The sequence below is a fragment of the Rhinatrema bivittatum genome, chromosome 5, assembly GCF_901001135.1.
Source record: "Rhinatrema bivittatum chromosome 5, aRhiBiv1.1, whole genome shotgun sequence".
Classification (NCBI taxonomy): Eukaryota; Metazoa; Chordata; class Amphibia; order Gymnophiona; family Rhinatrematidae; genus Rhinatrema; species Rhinatrema bivittatum.
Window position 1 is genome coordinate 312347348 of NC_042619.1, and position 23050 is coordinate 312370397.

At 48.3% G+C, this 23050-nt stretch overlaps 1 protein-coding gene across 1 annotated transcript in view; it reads left to right on the top strand.

Annotated features, from left to right (window-relative positions):
- LOC115092906 (neuropeptide Y receptor type 1-like) overlaps window positions 1–21242 on the top strand; it is a 33521-nt gene extending 12279 nt beyond the window's left edge. Inside the window, exon 2 of the mRNA XM_029604321.1 lies at window positions 16372–21242. Within this exon, the coding sequence (XP_029460181.1) occupies window positions 16477–17583 (1107 nt within the window). The 5' untranslated portion in view covers window positions 16372–16476 and the 3' untranslated portion in view covers window positions 17584–21242. The remainder of the gene's footprint in view (window positions 1–16371) is intronic.
- The last annotated feature ends 1808 nt before the right edge of the window (window positions 21243–23050 follow it).

Below are 23050 nucleotides of genomic sequence, written 5' to 3' on the forward strand. Positions count from 1 at the left end.
GTTTTCTGCCCTTCCATTCCAAAGCCGATAACCTTGAGTGGTCCTGTCCTCCTTTTAGTAGCTGAGGGTTGGCAGGGAAATTTCCTTTCAGACTAACTCCTCCCCCTACCATTGCTCTGCAGAAAAGTTGCCAGATATAGGATAATTGTTATATTTGTACAATTATTTTTTTACCCTTGTACAATGTATGATCGATGACAAAATTGGGCAGCAGACCCCTATTAGAGAGCCACAAGCGTGAGAGGAAGCCTCAGCCAATTCGAGCTGGGGAAATGGGAATAGCAGGCCAAATGCTCCCTGTCTCAAGGGTTGGCCTTTGACCAATGGTGGCGGTCGCTGTGGAGGGCAGTGGCAGGGCAGCGAATGGCTTTAGTCAGCTGCCTAGGAGGGGGTTACACTGAGCCATGCATGCCTGTCAGGCCCTTATAAACAAAATTGGTGCACTCGCCCGTTGTCAGTGAATGAGCAGGAGCTGATGGGTGAGTGCGCAGACCTGAGCCGCTGACCAACAGACCATTCAAAATAAAACAAACCTCCCCCGGCTGGCTCTACTCACTGCCATCATGGCCCTAGCTAATATTTAAATAATAAAAGACCATAATGTGGAGGTTCCAATACGGTAATTTCACACTTCAAACAGGGCAACACTGCTCTAGCAGCCACAGTCATCCTCCCTCCTCCAGGCACATCCTCTGTGATTCATCCCGGCCCCTGAAAGTCCCTGACAGACAAGAGACTAACAGTGGTCTCCTGTCACACAGCCACGCAACTGAGAAAGAGGAGATTGATAAAGTGGGGCTGTCTTACTGTTATGAGTGAAGTCTCTCTTATAGGCACAGGAGCGGCTTTAATGTAATTTAATAGAAACTAATATTTGCTGCCAAAGATATTGACAGTATAAGAGAAAGCATTTCAGAGGGAATGCACAGCTGATTTCCTTTGGCTGCCCAACCAATAGGAGATGACTTTTCTTTGCCATAAGAGAGGTTGCCCAGGCATTCCATGAAGCACTTGCAAATTCATAAGTGCCCAAAGGTATTCTTTTAATCTATTAAGAAGGAGATGGAGACCCAGACTCCTCCTGTTCTCATCCAGTGGAAAGGTCTATTTCTTATCCCCTGCAGATGATAACAGCTGTAGAAGGGTTAAGATATGGGGAGCAAGGGGGGGTGGTGGTAGTGCTGGTAGTGTCCCTGTCCGGCCCACTCTGAGCCAAGGACCCTGCACGGGGGGGGGACACAGAGCTGAGTCTGTTGTGAGCAGAAAACACCATCCTGACTGGAGCTGGTCCAGGAGACAGACACCACTGGAGCTGAGATAGGACAGTGGAGGCGTCTAATGGTGAGAGATGGGGGCCAACAGAGATTTGGGGTGAGGGTGTGTGTCTGTGTTTGGAGGAGCAGTGGCAAGGGAAGTCCTAAAGAGGAAAGGCAGGGGGAGAGTGGGAGTAGTGGGGGGGGGGGGGGGGGGGGCAGGAAAACTGGTAGAAAGAGTGCCCAGTTAAGGCTAGGCTATCTGTGCTAGTTCGAGAAAGTATTCCAACTCTGGTCAGTTTTCAACGAGGAAGACAAATAGAAAGTGCAACATTTGCATTTCATTTAGAAAGCTGCCAATTATGCACCCCTTTCCTAAGGCTCCCTCCCGTTCTCCCTCGAAATCATTCACCAACTTTGAAAAGTGGCAAAGTCTAATGTCCCTCAGGAACGTGCCTCTACACAAAGAGCTAGGCCTGTCTGTTTCAAGGCTGTAAGTTATACCTGGGGCAATTCTGTGCTACTGCGGAGCGCAGAATTTGTGCAGAATTTCCATTTTCTGTGCAGAATTTGAAGCAGGCCCTGGTGGGCCGCAAGTGGATCCCATCCCGCTGCAGCAAAGGTGAAGCAGACCCTAGCGTGCTGTGAGCGAAGCCCATCCCACTCGCAGTACAGAGGGAGAAGGCCCCGGTGTGCCGCATCACGGTGAAGAGGGAGAAGGTTCTGGCACTGCTGCACGTGGAGCCCATCTCGCTCGTGGTGAAGATGGAGCAGGCCCCAGTGAGAGTGAGTCCTTATGCAGAGGTTGCGTGAGAGACTGCGAGGCTGTGTGTGGAGGTGTGTGGATAAGATTGTGAGCCTGTGTGCAGGGGTGTGTGTGTGTGTGTATGTGAGAGAGCCTGAGTGAGGGAATGAGTGTATGCCAGAAAGAGGGAGTCTATGTGAGGAGATTGTGAAGGAATGTGTTTATGCATGAGATTGGGAGCTGGTGTGCATGATAAAGGAGTGCGTATATGTGAGAGAGTGAGAACGCTTGTTTGTGAGAGGGATGTGCGAAGGGATATGTGTATGTGTGTGAGAGAGAAGGAGCCTGTGTGAAGGGGATGTGTGTGTGTGTAAAAGAGGGAGCCAATAGGCAGGGGTGTGTGTGTGAGAGAGAGAGGGATAGGTAGCCTGTGTGAGGGTGTATGCATGAGAGAGAAAGGGAGCCTATGTGAGCAGGTGTGTGGATCGAAAGAGAGAGAGAGAGGAAGCCTGTATGAGGGGATTTGTGTGTGTCTGAGAGAGACAGAGGGAGCCTGTTTGAGGGGCAGTACTGAAAGAGGGGTCAAACTCAGAGTGAAGATAGAGTGGAAGGGATTGAGCCTGGAGGGGAAGGGGAAAGATAGTGGAGGTTGGAGGAGTTGGGGGGGGGGGGGCCTGAGAAGGCAAAGTGAAAGGAGACTGGCCAGGGGAGCAGGGAGAGAGCATGGAAGGGACATTCTTACAATGTATTTCTCCGGAAATTCTGCTCAAAATATTTAAAACTCTGCATCTTTAAGCAAAAACCTTTTTTCTCTATTACATTTTAAATTAATTACTTAAAGTTTGTCATGTATATTGTATTATTTTGACCAATATGAAGTATGAGAATTTTGCAGAATTTTTGGGTACAGATATTTAAGCAGAATTTTAAAATTGTGTGTGCAGAATCTTCAATGTTTTGCACAGAATTCCCCCAGGAGTATATAAGTATGTGTGTGTGGGGAGGGAGGAGGCACACATAGAAACACATAAGCTGCATGCATTTCTTATGCAAGACTGCCAACATTGTCTCCCTTCCATGACTTGTTTTGATTTACCGAGTAAAAGGCAGTTTGCTAAGATAAGTAAACTAAACTAATTCTAAAGCACTGACCAACTTTGGAAAGTAAAACAGATGCCCACCCAAGGACCTACCTCCCTACACAAATTCTGGTGCATCTAAGTCCAGTCGTTCCAACAGTATAAGGATGGGACACATGCACATGGATACCTTCCTCTGTTCTAGCAAACCAAGACTACAAACATGGACAATTACAGGAGATCCAACTTTTGTACTGTAAATGAAACGGCATTTATGTAATTCTTTTGGCCAGTGTGTCACATCAGTCCCTGACTGTATACAATTCAAGTGCTGTTTATTTTTAAAGAACTGAAAGGAATTAACCCACATGCACACACACTACATGCAGAGACAGACCAATCACGCAGGCATTTAAAAAGTAAAGTAGATCCCTAATAACAGTCAAGGCCAATGTTCCCTCTCATTTTTTTTGTGGGCTGCATGCGCAAAGCAGTTCTCGTATGCAATGCAAACTCTGCGCGCAGTGTTCTTTGAAACGGCCTTCTGTTTTCCTTGTCTTGTGCACGCCATGTTTTCCTGGGTGCGCTTGTTTCACAACCTGTGTGTGCGCGCGCCCGCGCCCATGTGCACAGCTTACAGGGAGCACTGCATTAGCAGTAAGTTTGCAATATTGTTTTGGTTATGTAAAAGTCCTTGGCCTTTGCATGCCTGTGAAAAATCTGAGAGGCACGCACCGCTGTTACATTTTCTGAGGAGCCAGACCACGTGCAAGCCACTCTCTTCAGAATATGCCTTTCTATATACTCAGTCCTTGGAGCACTTACATCAAAACATGACATGTCCAGGAAGAGGTCCAAGCAGAGCTGGCAACCCCAGCTCTGACTCTTCAGGAAGTGAAGAAATGGATGGAAAAAAAAAAATGCTTCAGATGCTCTCCGGGGCTCACAGTAATAATACAAACCTCAGCCTTCAGGAATCTAGGGACTCTGGGGGTGGGGAAGAGGAGGCAAATGGCATGGATAAAACCATAAAACAATTCTTTGGCAAAGAAAACATAGCCGAGTGTTCATGGCCTTGAACAAGCAGAATGGAATTAACACTGCCTGCCTGGGGAAAGGAATGCTAGCCTTGTCCTTATTGCGTCTCATTCAGCTCTCATCAGGCACCATCATGCACATCCTCTTACACACAACACTGTTTTTCTTCCAGCTGTCAACAAGAAGCCATCCCACTCAGCCTTTCTCCTTCTTCCTTCTCGTCCAGCTCTCTTTAGGGAGCCATCTCAGCTAACCTGTCTACTTTTTGCTCTCATCCAGCTCTCCTCAGACAGCCATTATGCCACGCCTCTGACCTTACGTCTTCCAGACCTGCTCTCATCAGGGAACCATCATGCATGATCTTTTCCTTACTGTTTTCCATTTGGCTCTCATCAGGGAAGCTATTCTATATGGCCACTCTCCTCACAATTTGCCTCTCACCTGGGAGCCATCACTCATTGCCTCTGTCTTTTTTAATCACCATCAACCCTCTGGCTGTCATCGATGAGCTGGACAGCTCTGAAATTGAGGGGGAAGAAGGGAGAAAGTTCTCCTTATTACAGTAAGAAAAAAATGGCTCCCCTTGTTAAGAAGGGTGAGGATAGAGCCTCTGCTTCAGCAATAATTATAAAGTGGCCGAGCCACAGAAGGAGCTGCACCGAAGAGCCTGCTTGTGCACAGCAGAAGAGTGGACCAGAAGAAGATCCAGAGGGCAGAGTCCACAATATATCTGCTCAGTCTCTTTCTCCCTCTTCAAGCCTTGCATTATGAGAGCCAGAATGCCAGCCTGACTTGATGCCTCCTTTAAAAAGATGGCTGGTCCTACCCAGACAGAAGGAATACAGATGACAAACCTGAGACACACACACACACACACACACATTCCCAATCTCACACACATTCACACTCTTTCACAATCTCCTCACATAGGCTATTTTTCTTTCTGGCACCCACATCCACGCACCCTCACACAGGCTCTCTCTTGTCCCCCACCACAGGCTTGCAGTCTTACACACACACACACACACACACACACACACACCTACACCTCCAATGCTCTCTCTCCACACACACACACACACACCTCCAATGCTCTCTCTACACACACACACACACACCTACACCTCCAATGCTCTCTCTCCACACACACACACACACACACACACCTCCAATGCTCTCTACACACACACACACACACACACACACACACACACACACACACGATAGAGCAGAGAAGAGGGTAGAGAGAAAAGTACTGACACACATGGGGGCTCATATCCAAGCGCATATTCTGTGCATCCCACTAAAAAGTTAGTGCATGCTCAAAAAAAATGTTAACTCCTGATGCAGGGGCCGATGCAATACAGAGCGCTCAGCCGAGCACATTGTTTAACTCATTGTTGGACGTGGGTTAAATAGGCGCTAATCCACCCCCTAATGTAATAGGGGGATTAGCGCCTATTTAACGCGCGTCCGATGCGGAGTCAATGAGTTAGCTCTCTTCACATGCAAATGCATGTGAATGAGGCTATTACTCATTCACTCCAAATGTAAAAAAATAAATGTGTGGAGCAGGCATTAATAGCTGAGCGTACTGAAAAAAAGAACAGAAAAGCAGAAAAAACTGATTTTCTGTACTTTTTTTTAAAGTTAAAAAAAAAGAAAAAAAAACCTCTGCCGGCCGCTTTGAAGACCGACGCCGATATGCTCAGCGTCGGTTTTCATAACCGGCCGGCTGCAGTAATGAAACGCCGATAAAGTCGGTGTCGCTTTTCATAACCGGCTGACTGCAGTCAGGCGCGCGGGGATTTACTTCTCCCTCTGGGAGGCGTAAATCCCCCACAAAGGTAGGGGGGGTTTAGACAGGGCCGGGGGGGTGGGTTAGGTAGAGGAAGGGAGGGGAAGGTGAGGGGAGGGCGTTAGCGAATTCCCTCCGAGGCCGCTCCGATTTCGGAGCGGCCTCGGAGGGAACGGCGGCAGGCTGCGTGGCTCGGCACGCGCCGGCTACACGGAATAGGCAGCCTTGCGCGCGCCGATCCAGGATTTTAGCGGATACGCGCGACTACGCGCGTATCTACTAAAATCCCACGTACTTTTGTTTGCGCCTGGAGCGCCAACAAAAGTACACGAACACGCCGTTTTTGAAAATCTACCCCATTGTATGTACAGAAAACCTGATCTGTGCACAAATCAATCTTTCTGTGCCTAAATCCTGAATACAAGATCCCCGCACCACAAACTCCAGGTTCCGCTCCAGAGATTTTACTCCATCTTTCATCAGGAGTTAAAACCTAAGCATTAACAAACCATGGGTGTAGTCTAGGCACCTCTCTGCATTGAAGTGTAAAAGCTAATGCCTTCATTAGCATCAGATTTCCATGTGAGAGCACTACACAATATGCACAGTTGTATGCACACAGACTTTGCATGCGAAACTTCATCCTGCGTTGGGAGTAAAGTAAGCACGCAAAACGTGTGCGCAAAAACTGCAGGTGAAAGTATGGCAAAAAGTGACAAGAGCAGAGATGCACGGGGAGAGAGGAAAGCAGGGACACTCATGGAGAGAGGGGAGAAAGAAAAGCAGAGACGCACAGCAGAGAGGAAAGGGAGAGAATACAGAAAGGGTGAAAGGTCACAAAAAGTCAAAACAAAAAAGCCCTTTTCCGATGTGCTCACTAACGGGCCGATACAGTAAAAACGCGGGAGAGTGCGCGCGATACATTATTTTAATTTATTTTAATTAGGGCCGGCGGTAAAAAGAGGCACTAGGGACACTAGCGCGTCCCTAGCGCCTCTTTTTTGACAGGAGTGGCAGCTGTCAGCGGGTTTGACAGCTGATGCTCAATTTTGCCGGCGTCGGTTCTCAAGCCCGCTGACAGTCCCGGGTTCGGAAACCGGACGCCGGCAAAATTGAGCGTCCGGTTTTCGACCCGCCAGCCGTGGGCACATTTAAATTATTTTTTTTTTTACTTTTTTAAACTTTCGGGACCTCCGACTTAATATCGCCATGATATTAAGTCAGGGGGTGCACAGAAAAGCAGTAAAAACTGCTTTTCTGTGCACTTTCCCAGTGCCTGGAGAAATTAGCGCCTACCTTTGGGTAGGTGCTAATTTCTGAAAGCAAAATGTGTGGCTTGGTTGCACATTTTGCTTTCTGAATCGCGCGGGAATACCTAATAGCGCCCACAACATGCATTTGCATGTTGCGGGCGCTATTAGGTTCGGGGGGGGGGGGGGGGGGGGGTTGGACGCACTATTACCCCTTACTGAATAAGGGGTAAAGCTAGCGCGTCCAAACGCCGGCTAACAGTGCGCTCCATCTCTGCTTAGATATGTCTCTGAGGATCTCAGTGTATCACTGCACTGTACTGTATCGGCCTGTAAAAGAGAAATGCGATGCAATTGGCTTTTTGGTCATTGGCTTGCAGAGGGCCAGGAATAGGAGGAAGGAGGCAGGCACCACTGGGCCAGCAGGAGAGAACACCTGGAACAGGCATCGTCTGAAAGAGGAGGCAGTCAGGAGGAAGAGGCAGTGATCGGGGCCTTGAGGAGTTGCTTGGGAGAGTTCCCCCTTGGTGAGATTTTACAGCTCATGCATTCATGGGGGAAAGGGGAAGCAGTAGGAGGTCCCTACTGAGCAGGCTCAGCTCGGGGCTTAGCTGGACGGACTTTGCATCTGAGATATTGCCCCTGCGTTTCAGGGGGAGGGCTCACGTTTAGCTGGGTGGTGACCCCCACCGGGTTTCCAGGGATAACTTCAGCAGAGCACGCGTGCTCTGCTGAATGTTTGAAGAAAGTGGGCCTCCTGAACATGGACTCCTGTAATTATTCCCTTAAGGAAAGAGCCTTTCAGTGACCCGTCTGCCATTGCTCTGTTTGCGCCGGCGACTTAAGCACCTGGGGGAAAGCAGAAGGAAACATTTTCCTCTCCCCTGTCAGTAAGACGGAAGAAATGAAGTTCAGCAAACGAAAAAGTGTGAGGGGAAACCTTTTTAGGGGGCTGACTTCACAGCTTTCTGGAGTTACCGCCCCCTGCCCCTTTGGACCTGAGGAAGGAGTTTTGAATTCCTGCAAACTGGTTAAGAAATGCATTTAGTCGGTTGAATAAAAAGGTGTCCCATCTCCTAATATTTTGTGGATGACCTTAATGCTCGTGCCTGGGAGGGGACTAATATGTGAATGACGGGATTTCCCCGAAGCTGTGGCTGCTCCGGGCCTGGGCAGCTTGTGGCTCTTTAGTTTAGGATTCCGTTTGGTGATGGCTCTGTACTGCCACCTACAGGCCAGAAGGATTAGCAACGAGGTTTTCCGCAAGCCTTCGGGTAAGTCATTCAGTCATGTCAAAGTGGCAAGTAGAAAAACGTTTCTGTTCCCTCCTCCACCCTCTGCCCGCCAATCCTGCTTCTCTTCCCAGACATCAATTCTTATTTATCTTGTTAAATCAATCTCACAAGAAGTACTTATCAGGACTGATAATCTCAGACAAACTGGATATACAAACCTTTATAAACTTAAATTTACTTTAGCCATTTCAAAGATTTCACCACGAATCATAGAAAATATGGAATCTCTACCACCGTATGCACTATCTCTCTGCCTGAATATGTCTCTCAGTGTATTGTATCACTGCACTATACGTGTGCTGTCTCTTTGCATGGATATGTCTCAGGGTCTCAGTGTATCACCGCACTATGAGGTAGATTTTAAAAACATACGCGCGCGCGTACTTTTGTTCGCACACCAGGCGCGAACAAAAGTACGCTGGATTTTATAGGATACGCGCGTATCTTATAAAATCCGTGGTCGGCGCGCGCAAGGGGTGCACATTTGTGCAACTTGCGCGCGCCGAGCCCTGCACGCGCTGCCCGTTCCCTCCGAGGGCGCACCGAAATCGGAGCGGCCTTGGAGGGAACTTTTTTTCTACCCCCCCCCCCCCCACACCTTCCCTTCCCTTCCCCTACCTAACCCACCCCCCCGGCCCTGTCTAGACCCCCCCTACTTTTATCGGAGAAGTTACTACTGCCTCCGGGCAGTAGTAACTTACGCGCGCCGGCGCGGCAGGCCCCAACACAGGCCGCTGTGTCGGGGCACTCGGCCATGCCCCCGGACCGCCCACATGCCCCCGGACACACCCCAATCCCTAACCACGCCCCTGGCTATGCCCCCCGACCACCCCTTTTTGCAAGCCCCGGGACTTACGCGGGTCCCGGGGCTTGCGCGCGCCGCCGAGCCTATGCAAAATAGGCTCGGCACGCGCAGGGGGGGTTTGGGGTAGGTTTTGGGGGGTACGCGCGTTCCCCTTTGAAAATCTACCCCTATGGGGTAGATTTTCAGACGAGCGCGAACAGCCTACTTTTGTTTGCGCTCCAGGCGCAAACAAAAGTACGCTGGATTTTAGTAGATACGCGCGTAGTCGCGCGTATCTACTAAAATCCTGGATCGGCGCGCGCAAGGCTATCGATTTCGTATAGCCTGCGCGCGCCGAGCCGCGCAGCCTACCCCCGTTCCCTCCTAGGCCGCTCCGAAATCGGAGCGGCCTAGAAGGGAACTTTCCTTTGCCCTCCCCTCACCTTCCCCTCCCTTCCCCTACCTAACCCACCCGCCCGGCCCTGTCTAAACCCCCCATCCTACCTGTGTCGGGGGATTTACGCCTCCCGGAGGGAGGCGTAAATCCCCGCGCGCCAGCGGGCCTCCTGCGCGCCGGGCCGCGACCTGGGGGCGGGTACGAAGGGCGCGGCCACGCCCCCGGGCCGTAGCCACGCCCCCGTACCCGCCCCCAAAACGCTGCCGACACGCCCCCGCAACGCCGCGCGCTCCGGCCCCGCCCCCCGACACGCCTCCCGACACGCCCACTCCGAAAACCCCGGGACTTACGCGAGTCCCGGGGTTCTGCGCGCGCCGGGAGGCCTATGTAAAATAGGCTTCCCGGCGCGCAGGGCCCTGCTCGCCTAAATCCGCCCGGTTTTGGGCGGATTTAGGCGAGCAGGGCTCTGAAAATCTACCCCTATGTGTGTACTCTCTATATGGATATATCTCTGAGGGTGCATCACCGCACTATGGGGCGGATTTTCAGAGCCCTGCTCGCGTAAATCCGCCCAAAACCGGGCGGATTTACGCGAGCAGGGCCCTGCGCACCGGTGAGCCTATTTTACATAGGCTCACCGGCGCGCGCAGAACCCCGGGACTCGCGTAAGTCCCGGGGTTTTCGGAGTGGGCGTGTCGGGAGGCGTGTCGGGGGCGGGGCCGGAGCGCGCGGCGTTGCGGGGGCGTGTCGGCAGCGTTTTGGGGGCGGGTACGGGGGCGTGGCTACGGCCCGGGGGCGTGGCCGCGCCCTCCGTACCCGCCCCCAGGTCGCGGCCCGGCGCGCAGGAGGCCCGCTGGCGCGCGGGGATTTACGCCTCCCTCTGGGAGGCGTAAATCCCCCAACAAAGGTAGGATGGGGGTTTAGACAGGGCCGGGCGGGTGGGTTAGGTAGGGGAAGGGAGGGGAAGGTGAGGGGAGGGCAAAGGAAAGTTCCCTTCTAGGCCGCTCCGATTTTGGAGCGGCCTAGGAGGGAACGGGGGTAGGCTGCGCGGCTCGGCGCGCGCAGGCTATACGAAATCGATAGCCTTGCGCGCGCCGATCCAGGATTTTAGCCGATAAGCGCGACTACGCGCGTATCTACTAAAATCCAGCGTACTTTTGTTTGCGCCTGGAGCGCAAACAAAAGTAGGCTGTTCGCGCTCGTCTGAAAATCTACCCCTATGTGTGTGCGCTGTCTATCTGGATATGTCTCTGAGGGTCTCAGTGTATCACCACACCAGGCGTGAACAAAAGTACGCTGGATTTTATAAGATACGCGCATAGCCGCGTGTATCTTATAAAATCCGGGGTCGGCGAGTGCAAGGGGGTGCACATTTGTGCAACCGGTACGCGCCGAGCCCAGCGGGCGCTGCCTGTTTCCTCTGAGGCCGCTCCGAAATCGGAGTGGCCTCGGAGGGAACTTTCCTTCCGCCTCCCCTCACCTTCCCCTCCCTTCCCCTCCCTAACCCATCCCCCCCGGCCCTATCTAAACCCCTCCTACCTTTGTTGGCAGATTTACGCCTGCCGGAAGCAGGTGAAAATCTGTGCGCGCCAGCAGGCTGCTGGCGTGCCATCACCCGACCCGGGGGCTGGTCCGGAGGCCTCGGCCACGCCCCCGGGCCGGCGCCACCACCCCGGACCCGCCCCGAACCACCCCCTGACCCCGGACACGCCCCCTCCCCCGCCCCTTTTACGAAGCCCCGGGACTTACGCGCGTCCCGGGGTTATGCGCCCACCGGTGGCCTATGCAAAATAGGCGCGCGAGTGCCCTGCACGGGTAAATCCGGCCGGATTTACGCGCGCAGGGCTTTTAAAATCCGGCCCCCTGTGTGTGCACTCTCTCTGCCTCTTCATGTCTCTCAGTGCATCACTGCACTATGCAAGTGCTGTCTCTTTGCTTGGATATGTCTCTGAGGGTCTCAGTGTATCACTGCACTATGGGGTAGATTTTCAAACCGTGCGATTTGGCCTACTTTTGCTGGCGCATCAGGCGCAAGCAAAAGTACGCTGGATTTTAGTAGATATGCGCGGAGCCGCGCGTATCCGCTAAAATCCGGGATCGGCATGCGCAAGGCTATGGATTCTGTATAGCCGGCGCGCGCCGAGCCGCGCAGCCTACCTCCGTTCCCTCCAAGGCCGCTCCGAAATCGGAGCGGCCTCGGAGGGAACTTTCTTTTGCCCTCCCCTCACCTTCCCCTCCCTTCCCCTACCTAACCCACCCGCCCGGCCCTGTCTAAACCCCATCCTTACCTTTGTCGGGGGATTTACGCCTCCCTCTGGGAGGCGTAAATCCCTGCGCGCCAGCGGGCCGCTAGCGCGCCGGGACGCGACCTGGGGGCGGGTACGGAGGGCGCGGCCACGCCCCCGGACCGCCCCGGGCCGTAACCACGCCCCCGGGCCCGCCCCCAAAACGCTCCCGACACGCCCCCAAAACGGCGCGGCGCTCGGCCCCCGCCCCTGACACGCCCCCGACACGCCCCCCTCCGAAAACCCCGGGACTTACGCGAGTCCCGGGGCTCTGCGCGCGCCGGTAGGCCTATGTAAAATAGGCTCACCGGCGCGCAGGGCCCTGCTCGCCTAAATCCGCCCGGTTTTGGGTGGATTTAGGCGAGCAGGGCTCTTAAAATCCGCCCCTATGTGTGTGCTCTCTATCTGGATATGTCTCCGAGGGTCTCAGTGTATCACCACACTGTGTGTGTGTGTGTGCGCTATCTATCTGGATATGTCTCTGAGGGTCTCAGTGTATCACCGCACTATGTGTGTGCTGTCTATCTGCCTGGATATGACTCTGAGGGTCTCAGAATATCACTGCAATATGTGAGTGCACTCTCTCTGACTCTACATGTCTCTCAATGTATCACTGCACTATGCGTGTGCTGTCTCTCTGCTTGGATATGTCTCTGAGGATCTCAGTGTATCACTGCATTATGTGTGTGTGGTGTCTCTCTGCTTGGATATGTCTCTGAGGGTCTCAATGTATCACTGCACTATGCATGTGCTGTCTTTCTGTCTGGATATGTCTCTGAGAGTCTCAGTGTATCACTGCTATCTCTCTGCTTGGATATGTCTCTTGTGGTCTCAGTGTATCACTTCACTGAATGTGTGCTGTCTGCCTGGATGTGTCTCTGAGGGTCTCAGTGTATCACCGCACTATGTGTGTGCTGTCTATCTGCCTGGATATGACTCTGAGGGTCTCAGAATATCACTGCACTATGTGAGTGCACTCTCTCTGACTCTACATGTCTCTCAGTGTATCACTGCACTATGCGTGTGCTGTCTCTCTTCTTGGATATGTCTCTGAGGATCTCAGTGTATCACTGCATTATGTGTGTGGTGTCTCTCTGCTTGGATATGTCTCTGAGGGTCTCAATGTAACACTGCACTATGCATGTGCTGTCTTTCTGTCTGGATATGTCTCTGTCTCAGTGTATCACTGCTATCTCTCTGCTTGGATATGTCTCTTGTGGTCTCAGTGTATCACTTCACTGAATGTGTGCTGTCTGCCTGGATGTGTCTCTGAGGGTCTTAGTGTATCACTGCACTATATTTGTGCTGTCTCTCTGCCTGGATATGTCTCTGAGGGTCTCAGTGTATCACTACACTATGAATGTGTTGTCTTTCTGTCTGGATATGTCTCTGAGAGTCTCAGTGTATCATTGCACTATGTGCCTGCTGTCTCTCTGCCTGGAAATGTCTCTGAGGATCTCAGTGTATCACTGCATATGTGTGTGTGCTATCTCTCTGCCTGGATATGTTTCTGAAGGTCTCAGTGTATCACTGCACTATGTATGTGCTCTCATTCAGTCTGGATACGTTTCTGAGGGTCTCAATGTATCACTTTATAGAGTATATGCTGTATCTCTACCTGGACATGTCTCTATCTCAGTGTATCACTGTACTGGGTGTGTGCTGACTCTCTCTGCTGGATATGTCTCTGAGGATCTCAGTGTAACGCTGCACTAAGTGAGTGCTGTCTCTCTGCCTAGAAATGTCTCTGAGGGTCTCAGCTGCACTATTTGTATGCTATCTCTCTGTTTGGATATGTCTCTTAGAGTCTCAATGTATCACTGCACTATGTGCGTGCTGTCTCTCTGCCTGGAAATGTCTCTGAGGGTCTGTTTATCACTGCTATCTCTGCTTTGATATGTCTCTTGTGGTCTCAGTGTATCACTTCACTGAATGTGTGCTGACTGCCTGGATGTGTCTCTGAGGGTCTCCGTGTATCACTGTATGTTTGCTGTCTCTTTCTCTTAAATATGTCCGAGGATCTCAGTGTATCACTGCACTATGTTTGTCCTGTCTCTCTCTCCTGGATGTGTCTCTGAGGGTCTCCCAGTGTATCACTGCAGTGTGTGTGTGTGCTGTTTCTCTCTCCTGAATGTGTCACTGAGGATCTCAGTGTATCACTGCAGTGTGTGTGTGTGTGTGTGTGTGTGTGTGTGTGTGTGTGTGTGTATGTGCTGCCTCTCTCTCCTGAATTTATTTATTTTTATTTATTCAATTTTTATATATCGATATTCGTAAAAATTCCATATCGGTTTACATCATAAAACATTAAAACCAAAGTATAAAAAACATGATACAAAGGTAGAACAAATCTAAAATAATAGGTAATACATTTTAAATCCCTTTAAATAATACAATCAATAAAATTTAACAAAATCCTAACTGCCCATAAAACTAGTATATAAAAGATAAATAATACAGTAGGCTAAAATTATACAATTAAGAGACCAACTTCAATGCAAAAACGCCTGTTCAAAAAGCCATGTCTTGAGTTGTTTTTGTTTTTTTTAAAGTATGTGGGTGTGTTTCGAGTCTTATGTCAACCTGTAGTGAGTTCCATATTTTTGGACCTGCCAATGATAGTGCTCTGTTACAGGCTGTGTTTAGGTGTGCCAATTTTGGAGATGGAATAGATAGCAATGCCTTGCTAGAGGATCTTAGGTTTCATTGAGGGGTATGAATGAGTAGGGCGGCATTCAGCCATTCAGTTTTTTCACCATATAATGATTTGTGAATTAGGGTTAAACATTTGAACTGAGTTCTGTATTATAAATAGGAAGCCAGTGGAGTTCTTTCAGGATTGGGGTGATGTGATCATATTTATTTTTTACTTCCTGTTAAAAGCTGAGTTGCGGCATTTTGCAAAGGTTGCAAAGGGCGGATCGTAGTAGCAGGGAGACCTAATAGCAGAGCATTGCAGTAATCAAATTTAGAAAACAAAAGAGCCTGAAGGACAGTTCTAAATCATTAGTGTGTAATAGTAGTTTTAATTTTTTTTAAATTTGCAATTTGTAAAAACCTTCCTTTACCATGTTACTTATAGATTTCTTAAAATTGAATTCACGATCCAAAATGATGCCTAAATCTCTTACTTTCTGAGTAATTATTTGGGGATTATGTAATGCTTTGGTTTCTGATATAACCTTTTCATTTAATTTATTGCAGATCAGTAGAATTTCTGTTTTTGAATATGTCTCTGAGGATCTCAGTGTATCACTGCAGTGTATGTTTGTGTTGTCTCTCTCTCCTGAATGTGTCTCTGAGGATCTCAGTGTATCACTGCAGTGTGTGTTTGTGCTGTCTCTCTCTCCTGAATGTGTCTCTGAAGATCTCAGTGTATCAATGCAGTGTGTATGTGTGCTGTCTCTCTCTCCTGAATGTGTCTCTGAGGATCTCAGTGTATCGCTGCAGTGTGTGAGTTTGTGCTGTGTCTCTCTCCTGAATGTGTCTCTGAGGATCTCAGTGTATCGCTGTAGTGTGTGTGTGTGTGTTTGTTTGTGCTGTCTCTCTCTCCTGAATGTGTCTCTGAAGACCTCAGTGTATCACTGCAGTGTGTGTGTGTGTGTGTGTGTGTATGTTGTCTCTCTCTCCTGAATGTGTCTCTGAGGATCTCAGTGTATCACTGCAGTGTGTGTGTGTGCTGTCTCTCTCTCCTGAATGTGTCTCTGAGGATCTCAGTGTATCACTGCAGTGTGTGTGTGTTCGCTCTCTCTCTCCTGAATATGTCTCTGAGGATCTCAGTGTATCACTGCAGTGTGTGTGTGTGCTGTCTCTTTCTCCTGAATGTGTCTCTGAGGATCTCAATGTATCACTACAGTATGTGTGTGAGTGTGTGTGAGTGTGTGTGTGTGATGTGTGTACTGTTTCTCTCTCCTGAACATGTCTCTATGGGGCTCTTATTGTATAACTGCACTGCACTGCAGTGTGCTGCATTTGTTCAGTTTATATGGCTGTTCACCCTGAGAGTTTGTCAGCATCCTTTCAGTGCTATTACAATGAGTTCCTCTATTCCCACTCCTTTCCATCTGAAAAGAATAAAATTACTGCAAATAACAGTGGATGAATTTTAGTTGTGCGTAGTAGGGCACATTTTCAGAGGTAAGAAGTTAAGGCATTTTAGGACCAAAAGATTATTTGCACTGAAAACTAGATATATAAAACCCACCTGAAGATCAGATGAACACTTACATGAAACTCATAGATACATACATATATGGGATAGGATTACTGACCTGTCAAATATTATGTTTAGATTTCTAATATACTGTAAATTATCTCAGTACATCCACTGTAGGGTCATGACTCCAAACTGCCAACTATTATGGGCGTCTAACTTTGGGCACCTTACTATACTAACTTAGATCACTGAAAGAACTTGTAATATTTAGTGCTTTATTTCTCTATGTAGGTCTTGAGAATTAAGAATTGCACACCTGTTACAGCTGGATTTAAGAATTTCCTGCAGCTTTGCTGACAGAGGCGAAGAAGCAGTCTCTGGAGCTTTCTTAAGATAATGGATGAGTTCCTGAAGCTGATGTATATGAATATTTCTGACCGCCTCAACGTGCCATGGGAGGAGGACAGTTTCTGCACTGACTCGGTTAGCAACATCACCTTCCTGATTGTGGCATACAGTGCAGTGATTGCTGTGGGGCTGATTGGCAATGTCTGCCTAGTCTTTGTGATAATGCGACAGAAAGAGATGAGGAATGTCACCAACATCTTCATTGCCAACCTCTCCTGCTCTGATGTTCTCATGTGCCTGGTTTGCCTACCAGTCACAGTGATCTACACTTTGATGAATCGGTGGATGCTGGGAGAAGCTCTCTGCAAGATGACGCCCTTCATTCAGTGTATCTCTGTCACAGTATCCATTCTCTCCTTAGTTCTGATAGCTTTGGAGAGGCACCAGTTGATCATCAACCCAACTGGGTGGAAGCCAATTCCTTGGCATGCATACATGGCCGTAGTTATCACTTGGATAGTGGCTTGCTTCATCTCCTTACCCTTCCTGTCCGTTAGCATCCTGACCAAGCTCCCATTTCAGAACCTCTCCTTACCTTTTGACCCCTTTGTCAACCACTTTGTATGCATGGACAATTGGCCTTCAGAGAATCACCGGCTGGCCTATACCACATGTCTTCTCATCTTCCAGTACTGCTTGCCCCTGCTTCTCATCTTGGTCTGTTACCTGCGAATCTTCCTGCGGTTGCGTCGTCGAAAGGACATGGTAGAGAGAGCCAAAGATGGGTGCCGCAAAGCTAACCACAAGAAGATCAACATCATGCTGGCAAGTATCGTGGTGGCCTTTGCCATCTGTTGGCTGCCACTGACTGTTTTCAATGCCCTCTATGATTGGGACCATGAGAAAATTTCTGTCTGCTATCACAACCTCATCTTCTCCCTTTGCCACCTGACTGCCATGGCCTCCACTTGTGTTAACCCCATCATGTATGGCTTCCTCAATAATAATTTCCAGAAGGAGGTGAAGGCCTTGATCTATCGCTGCCGCTGCAGTGGAGAACAGGACAAATATGAGACTTTTCCATTATCCACAGTTAGCACAGAGGTATCTAAGGCCTCATCATTACAAAGCAGCAGTGTCAATAACAATGGGTAATTGTAGTGTGTCCTCTTACTCAAGAAATCCCTTCTTCTGATTCATGTCTCAGAGGAGATGAGGACTTTTAATAAGAGCAAACTGAGAAGTTTCATCTTATTGCCCCACAAATGATGGGCTTCTGATATAGTGTGCACTTTCAGATAATCCATTTTTTATTCTTATATTGTACCCATTAAGGCTTATTTATTTCTCCCACACAAACTGTTCTCCATGTCCTCAGTTTCGCCCAGCAGCACCAGTTGGCTGGTGTCCTATGTTACTATCCACGTTTGCTCCATAGCAGTTCTAGGAGGATTGACGAAGACACAAGCTGGGAAGGTGGATGCCTGTCAGTGTCATTCTGTGTATCTCCAGCACTAGGATAACTACGTGATTTCAGGAACACCAAGACATTTTTTAGTTACTGCCCTTTTACATAGCAGCCATCCTGAAGCATTCTGGGATATGTAGTGTTAAAACTTCAGTAGGGAAAGCAGAATTATGTACTCCAAAATTCTTTGGGTCGGGTCCTAAAAAAGAATTCAGGATAGGCCAAAAATGTCCCAGTTGTTGTGATGCCTTCCAGTCATCTTATTCCACCATTCACTTGCCCCGTGCTGACCAAGAATGGGAGCAACCCACTGAGAACAGGAATCTGGGCTGTAGCTTCCACAGAAGTTAGCTCTGTTGCTGTTTCCAGGTCAGTAGGTGTTGTGCTTGGCTTCGGCCTGTCAAAAGATGGGCTGTAGCATGAGGTGTACTGGGACTGTTGCCAAAATGCAAACTGAATTTTAAAAGTAATCCCTGCTGAGTTTATTCAGCTTTAAAACATGGAAAAGTGATGATTTTTTTTTTTTTACCCTCAGAAGAGTGACTAAAAATGACATAGGCAGTTTTCTTTGTCACAAGGTACTCTGCGAGCGGCATGGCACCACTGCGAGGTGATGGCCACAGGAATGAATTCCAGGGTCCATCAGCAGTAAATCAAGCTCCAACTCCCATCAGTAGCTCTCTGCTGGGTTCCTTCTTGTCCCTGGCTCTCACTTCATGTAATACATTGACCCGTGACTTAAGTCTTCAATGCCTCCTACGGACAAAATGTCTTTCCTCACCCCTGCTAAGTAAGGCCCGGTGATGTCGGGTCTTCTTTCTACTTCTTTGCCATCCTCATCCTCAGCAAATAGGAACTACTGTTTATATAGCACAGACAGAAGGAAGTGGTTACAGATTGCAAGGTCTGCATAATGCATTGGAGGTCATGTTTAAATTGGATCCTCAAAATTATTTGTATAAATATTTTTCAACTAAGCCTGAGAAACCCAGGGCCAGTGCAAGGCATTCTAAGTGATTCTTGTCATGCACCCCTCCCCCCCCCTCCTCTCAACTCCACAAGGCCCAGCAGAATTCCCATTCCTCATCCCCTCTCTCCCCCTTTATCCCCAAGGGCATTCTTCTCTTTCTCCATATCAACCCCAGCCCCAGGACCCAGGGTGTGCGGAGAACATGGTGGGAGCATTTGTGCTGGCTCCCGCCACCTTAGGTGAGGTCCTGGGAATGCAGCCAGCTGTTTCAGTGCTGCCGTGAACCCGGCAGTGAAACTGGGTCACAGTGCTCCTGAAAGCAGCCTCTCCGGCAAGAGACAGCTTGGCAGAGTGAGAGAGAAGTAGAGGAAGCTGCAGAGAACCCGCTGAGAAGCTCTCATCACTACTCAGGCCATGATCAATGCTAGCCTGGTTCAGTCCTGCTGCTGCTGTCCTCAAAACTGTAGCACTTTAGGTGGCCACCTAGTCACCTATTGCTTCTACTAGCCCTGCAGAAACCTGAGAGTGAAAGAGTTGGCAGAGCTGCTTTGCAAGAAGAGCTAGATTTGATCTCATTTTAACTATATCTTACAGTGCCAGTGGGCAAGTACCCATCAGCACAGTTAACTAACCATGGGCTACAGGATCCATGGAGATATAGTTCAACTATTTTTTTTTTTAGGCAAATCAGAACTACAATTCCCAGCATGCCACAGGTCTAAACCAGGACTGGATCAGCCTTTTTGGGTCGACCTGGGTGAGATGGCAAAGTTAACATTACCTAAAATCTCAGTTAAAAACAAAGGGATCAATATTCAAAGGGTTTAGGCTCCTAACGGTTAGAGTTAGCCTCCTAAATTGGCTCATTTGTAAACTTACTGGGTCTGAGTTCTTAAATTCAGATCCCTAATTTAAACTAGGCCCCTAAATACAGGACCCTAAAAAAGTGGGTGGCTACAGAGGGAGATTTAGGGAGGGGAAAGAAAGATAGGAACTTAGCACCAATTTTCAGAATTAGACCTAAATTAGGAATCCTAAATTTAGAGGCTCAGCTTTTTTTGAATATAGGCCTCAAGAAGTCAACACAGCTCCTAAATGCAGGCACTTAAATTAGCTCCAGACAAGGTAATTCATCAAAATGCGTTATGGAGTTAACACCCACGATAATGCCAAAATGCCCGGCAAAACGCATGCGATAGTAATGGTAACATGTGGTGCGAACGCAAATTTTTCAAAGGGTCGGGACTGGGGAGGGGATGGGCGGGAAGGGCATTTTCGCACTGTGTGATAGCATAACGCACGCTATCGCACACTTTTAACGCCAAAAATAACTACACATTTTTTCCTGGTGTTAAGCTGTGCGAAATGCCTGTAATGCAATTCACGATAAAGATTGCAAATTGCATTTTGGTCATTTTTGTCTTGTGGAGTATGGAGAGAGAGAGAGAGAGCCTCTGGGGAGACCTTCACAGTATTCAACTATTTACATCACTATAGGATGGTCAGCTAATAACCTGAGGTGAGGTTTGGTGATCGTTTAGGGTTTTGGGACCAGTTTGACTTGCAGAGTGAGACATGCAAATAGCACAGTACACCTCGGTGAAGATTTGACATCATTTGGGGTAAGGAAAGTCTCCCAAAGATGAGATTTCTACAATGTTCTCTCACCCTAGCTTGATGGACTCTATAACAGGGTACTGACAATTTTGCTTATTCCTGTAACCACACACTTTTTAGGCTTCCAAATTTAGAAGCCTAGTGAAACTAGAACATCAGAAGTTAGGCCCTCTAAACTCTTTGAAAATTGACCCTGTCCTATTTTAATTATGCCAATGTTTAAATTCTACTTGATTTCCTTGATTTTCCAATGCTGAAACCTTACTGCTGTATGGATGCACATTAGAGACAATCATCAAGACTCACAGACTCAGAGGAGGTTTTAGGAAATGTATTTGTTACAGAAAATATGGTTGAAATTGACAAGGCCAGGGTTCAAGATTTAAAAGCAGCCTCAAAAAAAGGTGGGTTTTTAAGTAGGATCTGAATGAATATGGCCATCAGGCACGTGGCAATCTTATTTTTACTATGAATGTTACCAATTCTCCATTTGTATAAACTCCCCTGAAAGTATTATTAATATAAATATATCTGTAGATATCAATCTGTATAAATATATACAGGTGTACATACAGACTTTATAAAATGTATTTTCTTGTGGCATCGTATTTTTCTCTCCACTTTGCTACAGCTGTAAGACTTTGAAAACAAATCGAAAGCTTTGGGAATTTTTGGAAAACTTCTAGGAATTTTGTTTTTCTAAAGGCCAGTTATAAATAAAAGCAAAGCTCTATCCTACCAAATAAAAATACTCTGTGGTTTGAAGAATGCTGTCTGAGTATTCTGTGAAAGGAATTGGGGTGGAAGACAAATCCATGTATGGGATGAATGGTGAGTTTCTTTTAGAGATGAGGAACTTGCTGGCTTAAAATTCAGATTCTTCCAAATAATCAATAAATAGCACAGGGCAGGGGTTCTCAACTCAGGCCTCAGACATATCTAGTCAGTCAGATTTTCAGGATATCCTCAGTGAATATGCATGAAAGAGATCTGCACGCACTGTCTCCATTATATGCAAATCTCTCTCATGCATATTCATTGTGGATATCCTGAAAACCTGCCTGGCTCCGTGTGTCCAAGGAGTGAGTGGAGAATCACTGGCATAGGGGAAGACACTAGCAGACCCTGCCCCTGCCCCCCTAGTTCAATCAGCTCTTTGTAACTTCGCCAGCCTCTTCTCCAGACCATTTATTATCACAATATAGATCAGTGGCATCCCTGTGTGCAGGGACTTGTAATCGTGCTTTTCTAAAGAAATGTAAGAGGCAAGTCACAACTACAATAGGGTAAAACCAAGACTGGATCAACCTGTCCTGAAAACCTGAAGCCAGCTGGGAACCCTAGGGATGCCAAGTCATCTAGGTCAACCCCTAGTGGCCCTTCCCAATCCCCCAGCCACAGATTCCTTCTGCCTTCCCATTATGGTTCATGATGAACTCTGACCCCGGTGCTGATTAAAATCCTTCAGCACGACAAGAACAGCTTTGGATTACCAGCGCCATGCAGCTTACGCTCCATCAACCGAGCTAGGAGGCAGGAATAGGGGGAAAGGGAATGGAGGGAGTGTATGTGAAGGACCCAGAGTGTTGCAAGAGGATACACAAGTAAGGGAGAGGGTGAAAGGAGACGAGTGCAAACCTCCATCCTTACCAGTACTGCCCATGCAAGAGGGAGAGCACTGACATTGCCCTCACAAAGGCCAAACCAAGGAGCAAGGTTACTAATTTACCATGATGAATACTTTGCCAGTGATCCAACCAGGGGACAGCTGTGAGATTTAGAATAGGCAGGTCGAAGGTGCCAACACAGCTCAAAGTTCTCCTGCAGGCAGGGAGGAAGGGCTGCGGCAGATGCAAACTACTACTATAAGTAATGCGAGGTAAACCAGTACATTTACATTACACTCATACTCTACAGGAGATAAAAACACATTTTTATAATAAAAGAACAATTTATTTGCATTGGAAATTTAGAAAAGTTAGCTTCTTGAAAATTATAAAACAATTCACTCTTTCAGTTCTCAGTTCAATCAAATTAAAAGTCTGTCCCTAAAGCCCTTACAGGCCGATACAGTAAAAATTGCGGGAGAGCGGGTGAGCGCACGCTCTCCTGTGCGCATGATTCAGTAAAAAAAATTATTCAAATTAGGGCCCACGGTAGAAAGAGGCGCTAGGGACACTAGCGCGTCCCTAGCGCCTCTTTTTTGACAGGAGTGGCGGCTGTCAGCAGGTTTGACAGCCGACGCTCAATCTTGCCGGCGTCGGTTCTCAAACCCGCTGACAGCCACAGGTTCGGAAACTGGACGCCAGCAAAATTGAGCGTCCGATTTTCAACCCGCGAGCTGCTGGCCGATTTAAATTTTCTTTTTTTAAATTATTACTGTTGGGACCTCAGACTTAATATCGCCATGATATTAAGTTGGAGGGTGCACTTTCCCAGTGCCGGCAGAAATTAACGCCTACCTTTGGGTAGGCGCTAATTTCTGAAAGTAAAATGTGCAGCTTGGCTGCACATTTTACTTACTGAATCGCGCGGGAATAACTAATAGGGCCATCAATATGCATTTG